Source organism: Cucurbita moschata, unplaced genomic scaffold (assembly GCF_002738365.1).
Source record: "Cucurbita moschata cultivar Rifu unplaced genomic scaffold, Cmos_1.0 Cmo_Scf00031, whole genome shotgun sequence".
Lineage (NCBI taxonomy): Eukaryota > Viridiplantae > Streptophyta > Magnoliopsida > Cucurbitales > Cucurbitaceae > Cucurbita > Cucurbita moschata.
The window spans coordinates 696913-706315 of record NW_019268547.1 but is presented as its reverse complement, the minus strand read 5'-3'; the positions used below and the strand labels follow the sequence as shown (position 1 = coordinate 706315).

The 9403-nt window shown below is 36.4% G+C and overlaps 1 protein-coding gene across 2 annotated transcripts; it reads left to right on the top strand.

Moving 5' to 3' along the window:
* The first annotated feature begins 1881 nt into the window (after positions 1–1881).
* On the top strand, positions 1882–8181 carry LOC111464658 (protein INVOLVED IN DE NOVO 2-like). Of its 2 annotated transcripts, XM_023108875.1 has the most exons (8): positions 1882–2039; positions 3083–3563; positions 3834–4896; positions 5004–5185; positions 5650–5718; positions 6400–6687; positions 6841–7053; positions 7775–8181. In XM_023108875.1, the coding sequence occupies exons 2-8, from the start codon at positions 3090–3092 to the stop codon at positions 8003–8005; spliced, it is 2520 nt and encodes an 839-aa protein (XP_022964643.1). In that variant the 5' UTR covers positions 1882–2039; positions 3083–3089; the 3' UTR covers positions 8006–8181. The 2 variants fall into 2 exon arrangements, with proteins under 2 accessions (XP_022964643.1, XP_022964642.1); XM_023108874.1 differs by having other exon boundaries at positions 1882–2037; positions 3082–4896.
* Positions 8182–9403: the final 1222 nt, after the last annotated feature.

Sequence of the window (9403 nt, the reverse complement as noted above, 5' to 3'; positions counted from 1 at the left end):
CGGATACCGTACCGGATAGCGGGTGTATGTAGCAACCTTCAACATGCGGGCTAGGGTGCAATACTGGCACACCCATGTCGTCCGTGAAGGGAATGAACTCTTCATCCACATAGCGGAAGCATTGGGAACCGTTTTGATTTTTATTAAAAATTAAAACAAAGCAATAAATAGAGGAGTAAGAACTCTACCTTTGTAGAAACTCTAGCTTGCAAGACTCCTCGTAGTATTTCAACCATGCAAAAGTTCTTCAACATTACCCAAAATCTTCCTTACTATTACTCGAACACAAGGTATGAGAGCCTATTGAAAGAAAATCTCAAAAGAATTGGAGAAAAGAGTTTCGAGAATTCTCTGGGAAGATTCTATGGTGTATATAGAATTCTCTCGAGTTTCGACAATCTTTGCCAAATAATATATTTACATATTTAATATATTATGATATTATATCTTATATAAATCATATTTATATATTATAAAATATCCTACTATATATTTAATTAATTTGAATCTCATTCACATTTCAAATATATTTTTATTTAATGTATCAAAATACATTAATTAATTTAATATTTAGTTGTGTCAAATACCATAAATATATTTTTCCTTTTTAATATATCTAATATATTAAATATTAATTTGAACCGTTCACATTAATATATTTTTTCCATTTATATTTAACCTAGTATATTAAATATTAATTTGAACCCTTCAAATTAAATATACTTTCTTTATTTATTAAATATTAATTTGACATTTAAAATTAAATTTATTTTCTCCCCCTATTTAATATATCTAATATATTAAATATCAATGTGCACACGTATGTGACACAGGGTAGCTCACTTAGGCCACAGGACCCAGGTGTGGTGGAGAGCATCGTGGTAGCCTATAATATTTTGAGCTATTTTCAATCTTACAAGCGTAAACATGATTTTAGTGAATGGTCATATTGTGTCGTGCATTGTCCGTCTAGTGTCCGATTGACATCAAACTTGACGAGCATTCATATTTCATATGGACAAACTTAACTCCCGAACCGCATGCCCAAATTCCTTCTGAAACCCCGACTTTTGAGGTTAAGGCCAGCGGCCCTACCTAGCCCTTCAACAAGGCTATCTTTGCCCTTCATGTCTATTATGATGTCTCAACTTGTCTTCATTACCCACTTTGCGTGGGAGTGTGTTGGATGATGCATCGTCCTCCTCGATCGCATCATGAAACTCTTCTATATTGGCCCGCATGTGGTCGGATGGGCATCTCTTGAGAGACGCCGCTTTGCTTGTCATGATGAGGGTCACAATCTATTCTCTGCATGGTATGGTTGTGACATTCTCCCTACTTAACTTAGTCAACGTCCTCGATGACTTACTCGGGACACAATCGTATTGCCGACTGTTACACTGTACTCATAGGGGTGGATTGTGAGATCCTTAACTCGATTGGACAGCGAGGACACTATACCCTCAGGATGGACTGTGAGATCCACATCGGTTGTAGAAGAGAACAAAACATTGTTACCAGGCCACATTTATGGGTAAGAATGAAAGGAAAAGTGAAAAGACAATATCTGCTAGGTGTATTTGACGTTATATCTTTACTCGGAAGGAGAATATGTTTTATAAACTAAAACAATCGATAAATTTTCGATTACTTTCAATATTATTTTAGTATATAAACATATAAGATATTATTATTCAAAAATGAAAATAGAAATAAATAAATAAATAACTATGAAAACGTTGAAAGAAATTAAAAAAAAAACGTGACGTCATATCGGTTTGACCACGTGCCTGGGCGGGTAACAGGTCAGGGGACCATGGTCTGCAGATAGCCTTATGCCTTCTTCACAATAAAACCCTCCTCCTCCAACCGTCTCTCTTCTCTCTCTCCTCTTCAAAATTTTCCTCAGTTATGGCCTTCTCAGTGCTTCCCTCAGCCATCTGAACCAGCGGAGAATCGCCGTAAATTCTCTGGTTACCATCATTGTTCTCTTTCCGTCGACTCCTCTCCTCATTTTGTCTGCGTCTCTTGCTCCACCGGTATGACAATACGACATGCGTGGTTTTAGTATCTACGTGCTGCAATTTGAATGTAGATTGTAGAGCTTATTTATCCTTTGACGCCTCTCTGTTTTGTGTAGTCGTTCTGTTGTTGTTGATTGGAATATTAGTGAATGGGTGATAGAAGGATGGTCGGAGTTCATGTCGTTTCTTTCTTATTCTTGGTGTTTATATGACTTAAAGAGCATAGAATTGTGGATTTTTCGTTCTGCTCTATCCATTGATGGCCTTGTGTTAGTGTTGATTCTCTGTTTTGCTGTTCGAATGTGTGCGAATGGAACTTGGGACGTGTATTTGTTTTAATATCTTCCATGTCCACATGTTTGTAATTTTTTTTTTTTTCCTGTTTTAAAGAGATTTTCAAGTCCAAATTAAGTGTGGATCCTGCCACTTTCTTTTATCTGCAGTTGCAATTACATGAATTTTGCAAGATGAATTGAAGGAACCAAATAATTTTTCGTTGTGATTTGGAGTGGGATCACATAAAGTATTTCTATGGAGAACTTGAATTTGTTTACTTGTTGTCTCGCACCTTCAAAGCCTCCATTTTCTTTTGAGGCTTAAGAAAAGTGTTTGACACAAGGTTAGTTGAGTTAAGAAGTCAGCCAGCATAGGTTGACCTATGGCCAATGTAAATGGTAAGGGCTTAAAAGGATGATTTCAAGCCACTTGCCTAGGATTTAATGCCTAAGAGTTTTCTTGACAACCAAATAAAGAAGTAACAAGCTAGATCAAACTCTAGTTGGTATAAAAAAAACATGGAGTTAAGAAGTCAACTCCTACATTTTCATGTGGATTCGCTCATCCCATGATATGGGTTTCTAATTGGTAACTTTAGTTTACTTTCAAATTGATTGTTATTTTACCAGATGAAATTAAGCTCGTGTTTCCTTATAGTTTTTGGTTATCCTGTAAATCTAATCTTGCAACTTCTTGAGTTCTCAATCTTTTTTGCTCACAGTATTTGACTACCATTATTGTGGCTTACCAGTTACCTAGACTAACCTTATGTGATTTTCTAGGTTCAAGATGTCTGTTGGCTCTAAAAAAGAATCTGAGACTGATAGTTTGAAGAAGTATCAAGACTTCTATTATGCGGATCTGAAGCAAGGTCTCATACGAATTAAAGCTTCTGGTTCTATGTATAGATGTCCATTTTGCCATGGGAGGAGTGGAAAGGAGGACTTCCAATTTAAGGAGCTTCTCCGACATGCTTCTGGTGCAGGGAGAAGCTCACAGAGCTGGACCATAAAGGAAAGGGCAAAACACTTGGCTTTGGAGAGGTATATGAATAAGTATTTTTGTCTTGAAGATCAACCTCAGCCTGTCCGCAAGGAGCAGCGTGATGACTGTGGTCAGCCTCAACCTGTCAACAAAGAGCAGTGTTATGATCGTGATCAATCTCAAGCTATCTGCAAGGAGCAGCGTTATGATTGTGATCGACCTCAAACTGTCTGCAAGGAGAAACGCTATGATCGCAAACAACCTCAACTTGTCCACAAGGAGCAGCATTATGATCGTGATCGACCTCAATCTGTCCGCAAGGAGCAGAATTACGATTGTGATCGACCTCAATCTGTCTGCAAGGAGCAGAATTACGATTGTGATCTACCTCAATCTGTCCGCAAGGAGCAGCATTACGATCGTGATCAACCTCAATCTGTTCACAAGGAGGAGGGCTATGATCGTGATCAACCTCAACCTGTTCACAAGGAGCAGTATTATGATCGTGGCCAACCTCAGCCGAAGGATCAACCTCAACTTGTACACAAGGAGCAGCATTATGATCGTGATCGACCTCAATCTGTCCGCAAGGAGCAGCATTACGATTGTGATCGACCTCAATTTGTTCACAAGGAGCAGCATTACGATCGTGATCGACCTCAATTTGTTCGCAAGGAGGAGGTTTATGATCATGATCAACCTCAACCTGTTCACAAGGAGCAGTATTACGATCGTGATCAACCTCAACTGAAGGGTCAACTCAAAGTTCGGAACCACTTTCTTCCAGAGGATCAACCTCAACTTATCCAAAAGGAGCAGCATTATGATCGTGATCGACCTCAATCTGTTCGCAAGGAGCAGCATTACGATCGTGATCGACCTCAATCTGTTCGCAAGGAGGAGAGTCATGATCAACCTCAACCTGTTCACAAAGAGCAGTATTATGATCGTGATCAACCTCAACCGAAGGATCAACTCAAAGTTCGCAACCCCTTTCTTTCAGAGGATCAACCTCAACCTATCCGCAAGGAGCAGTGTTATGATCGTGATCAGTTGTTTGTCTGGCCTTGGATGGCTATTGTAGCAAACATACAAACTGAGATACATGCTGGACGACGTGTTGGGGAAAGTGGTTCCAAACTTAGAGATGAATTTATGAGACAAGGTTTTAACCCTTTGAAGGTTCATCCTCTGTGGAACCGCTTTGGTCATTCTGGATATGCAGTTGTAGAGTTTAACAAGGATTGGGATGGTTTTAGAAATGCCTTAATGTTTGAAAATAGCTTTGAAGTTGACCATCAGGGGAAGAAGGACTATAATGTTTCAAGAGACCGGGGAAAGAAATTGCATGGTTGGGTGGCCAGGGATGATGACTACAACTCAAAAAGCGTATTTGGGGATTATCTGCGGAAGAATGGGGACTTGAAAACTGTATCGGGTAAAGAGGCTGAGGATAACAGTAAAGCATTAAGGCTTGTCTCAAACTTGACCAATACACTGGAAAATAAAAATCTACATCTTAAGGAGATCACTCACAAAGTTCTAGAGACTAATGCATCCTTAAATAATATGATGGAACAGATGGACGAGACGGCTAAAATTTACAATGAGAGTAAGATTGCATTTTCTTAGTATCTTTCCATATTATGCGCACAAAGATTGGCTTCTTTGTCATTCTATCTTTCCATAGCTTACTTTCTCTTTATTTCACCTCTCTAGAAATTAGAAGAATGCAGCAGGATGCACGGGATCATTTAGAACATATTGTCTCGGAACATGAAAAGGTTAAACTACAATTAAAAGATCAGAAGAAGGAACTTCAGCAACGTGAGCATCAACTGCTTGATCGTGAGGCTCAAAATGATAATGAGAGAAGAAAGTTGTATCAGGAGAAGAAAATGGTACTTATACTTCTGCCTTGTTTCATCTCGAGAAGTTTTTAAATTATTATTTTTGGCGTCCTCGAGTTCTAGAGCTTTTACCCTTCAAAGATGTGTTTCTTGTAGGAGAATCTACAACATGAACTCATAAGAACAGGCCGTAAATTTGAAATTTTGCTTGATGTTTGAAGACCTGCTACCATTTTATAATTTTTAATTTAACAGACTTGAATCCAATATTGCTCGCTTTCCATATTGCGCTACATCAGCCTTCTAGCTGTATAAGTTTCTACCAAGTACCCTATCTTGAAGAAAGCACAGTGTATCCTCTTTTGTGTTTTCCTCATTTTGGAGTATTTAAATTACGTCTCTAGTAATTGATCCCTTTGCAGACTAGATACACCTGTTGAGAGTCTAAAGAATATGTCTTCTTGACGGGGGAAAAAAGGTTTTAATTTTCTAATGTGACCTTTTTTTATTGTCAGAATGAAAGGGCCACTTTGGAGCAAAAGAAGGCAGAAGATGAAGTCTTGCTTCTAGCAGGGGAACAACAAGTGTGCATCATATTTATTATTTCTTATGGTCTTTCTTTGCCTCCATCATGGCTATGGTTGTGCATATTCATCTATTTTGTTTTGATTCTTTTTCCCAAGTAAATGTTATTCAAGTTCGTTGTATTTTTTGTAATCATTATTGCCTGTTAGTTCTATACTTATTCTTCAGCATATAACTTGGATTTTCATATTTTAAGAAGATACATGTGCGTGTATATACAATGATTTAGACCCTTCTCAACCTCCTTATCTCTTTAGTTTCATTCAGGTTTGAAAATCTTCAATTGGAAGAACAATTTGGTTCAAGGATCTCAGTAGCTACTTTTCGTGCAAATTTTGTTTTTTCGCATGCTGAATCTGGCTAGCCTGGATTGGTTCTGCTCATTTCATATGTTTTGAAGCTTTCCATATAAGATTTAGGTTCTTTCTTATTTGGTTTCAGTTGGTAAAATATTAATATTGCTAAAGAGAAAAATCTTCAGATTTAAATTTTTGTTTTTTGTTTTTATTGTTTTTATTGTTTTTTACCAAATGTTATATGGTTGGTTGGTTATTTTGTGAGATCGGTAGAGGCCTAAGCGTGCTGGAACACTCTTAGATATAAATAACATGCTTTCTTGTGTGGTAATTTAGATTAATTTGTGATGAATTGGGTGTTTATAATTTTACCTCTTATTGCAGAAAGAGAAGGAAAAGCTTCACAAAAAGATCATAGAGCTGGAACAGAAGCTTGATGCAAGACAAGCATTAGAGTTGGAAATTGAGAGGCTGAAGGGTTCGTTAGAAGTAATGAAACATATGGGTGAGGATGGAGATGATGATACCAAGAAAAAAATGGACCAGATTCAACAAGATTTGAATGAGAAGGAAGAAGAATTTGAATACTTTCAAAACATCAATCAAAATCTCATCATCAAAGAGCGTAGAACCAATGATGAAGTTCAAGATGCGCGCAAAGAATTGATTCATGTATTTACCTGAAATTTTGAATTTTCCTATTCATCTCTTATTTGTTCCTAGTGAAATACATTGACTTTAAAAAGGTCTAATTGCATTGGCAATATCGAAGCTGACTTTTGGATAATGCCTTCATCCCTTGTAATTTAATTCCTTCACTCACAGGTGTATGGCGGTTCGTCGACCAGAGCCTTTATTGGTGTCAAGAGAATGGGGGATCTTGACAGCAAACCATTCTGCACAGCCATAAAGTTGAAGTATGCCAAGGAAGAAGCAGATGAGAAAGCAGTAGAGTTGTGCTCAGAATGGGAGGACAAGCTTCGTGACCCTAGCTGGCATCCCTTCAGGATTATAGAGGACGATGGAGGACAAGCTAAGGTATGCATTTAAACGTTTGCGTTTATCCCTGTTGTGGTTTTTCCTTATGGGCGTGTTCTGATCATTGGGTTTTAAGAGGGTCAGTCACCCGTCGACATATATTCAAATGGGATGGGATGGAATTTGAAAATGAAACATTCAATAGTGTTCTTTTTTGACATTTTTTTTTCGGGATTTCCTTTAAGATTTTTAAAACGCGTCGGTTAGAGAGAGGTTTTTAACCGACGTGGGATCTCACAATCCACCTCCCTTCATGGCCCAGCGTCCTCGCAGGCATACCGTCCGATGTATGGCTCTGATACCATTTGTAACAGCCCTAGCCCACTACTAGCAGATATTATTCTCTTTGGGCTTTCTCCTTTCGGCCTTCTTGTCAAGGTTTTTAAAACATGTCTACTAGAGAGAGTTTTTCACACCCTTGTAAAGAATAGTTTGTTCCCTTCTCCAACCGATGTGAGATCTCACAATAACAATTTTTATCTTTGTTCGATAACAGTTTCCCACCTTATAACTTTTCCCTTCAGTTTATTCTGATATTGGAAAATCTATTTAATGAGACCGTGTATGACTAATGTTGTTTTTGCATTTTGGACACATGTCAAAGAAATTGTCCTGTTTTACTGATATTGGGTTTTAGTAGGGGACATATTTTGAAGTGAAAGGAGTGGATTTGCCTTTGTTTCATGTTATGATTCTCAAACAACCATGGATGTTTGTCCAGGAAATTATTGATGAAAATGATGAGATGTTAAAGAATTTGAGGAATGAGTATGGAGATGAAGTTTACAAGGCCGTTGTTACAGCCTTGATGGAAATGAACGAATATAACCCAAGTGGTAGATATACAGTTTTGGAGCTGTGGAACTTCAAAGAGGGAAGAAAAGCAACATTAAAGGAAGGAGCAGCTCATATATTGAAGCAATGGAAACTGCACAAAAGAAGGAAAAGCTGAAGGCAAGCGCTCCAGATTTCCATATTGGTAAGTTTTCCTGTCTAATTACTTTTAATGGAGAACTATTAGTAAGGAAATGATTTTTTCTTCCCTTTGGTTTTTGTTAATACAATAAATGTGAGGTACAGATTTAAACTCAAACCTTAATAAATAAATAAATACATGCCTTAACCCCATTGAACTAGTTTGAAGTTTGATTGTATTTCTTTTTCATTTGAACTTGGTCGTAAATTTTCAATATTAGCAACCTTGATTTCTCAAATTTCTGAATTGATTTCATGATCGGATTGCTATGGTATCTAATAACTTGTATTAGGACGGTTGCTTTAGTCCTATTTGAACTCATTCTGTAAGGCTCTGCCCGTCCTTCCCTTCTCCTTTTATATGAAGATAAGTTGAATTCCAGTATCTCCTAAAATTTAGATTCAAAATTGCCATTTTGTTTGAAACCATTTCCACTCTCAACATCCAATATAAAAGCTCAAAATAAAATTTGATGTGGTTTGCTGGCTTGATGTGACATTCATGTGATTGAATTAACAGGCTAAATTGATCCGTGTCACTCTACCTATTTATAATTATTTCAACCCAATGCCTAAACTTTCATGCCATCCAAACAAAAACAATATAGCTACTGCTAATTACCATCCGTGTTTGTAGGTTGGGTCGGGTCGAGTTTGGACATTTTTTAGACATGGCTCGTAAATTCTTTTACCTAATCTAAACCACTCGTAAACTTTTTATTCATTTGTATAGAACCAAATCCAATAGGTTCATAATTCAACTCAAATGGTACAAGTTGGGTCATAGGATTTTTTTTTTTTGAACCAGTTCCATTCTTTTTTTAATACTTATTTAGTAATAATATTAGGGTTTATATTTATTTAGAATTTTATAGGCTATTTCTTGCTTCTTTTATTTTTTTATTTTAGCATAGGTAATTAAAGAACTTAGGATTCCAATTCCTTCACTTTCAATTACCATTGTTAATAAAACTAATAGGGACAACTAATTATTGAGTATAGTTCATTTATAAATGAATTACTATAACATTATATCATAAATAATGTTACCTTTTAATTAATGAGTGGTTTCAATAAATAATGTCAACTTTTTTGTGCTTTTAAGGCATTTCTAGCCAACAAAGTTGCATTCTTTATAATATTTTTTTAAAAAACTTAGAATAAAATTAAATTTTAAACAGAGATATTCAAATGACTCGAGAACTCAGTCATCCAGACTACTCACCTAATCACCTTAGTATTTGAACGAGTAAAGATGTTCAAATGACCGTGACAAACTCAAACCACAAAGGTTATGTTTAATTAGATTTTTTTTTTTTTTTTTTTTTTTTTTTTTTTTTTTTTTTTTTTTTTTTTTTTTTTTTTTTTTTTTTTT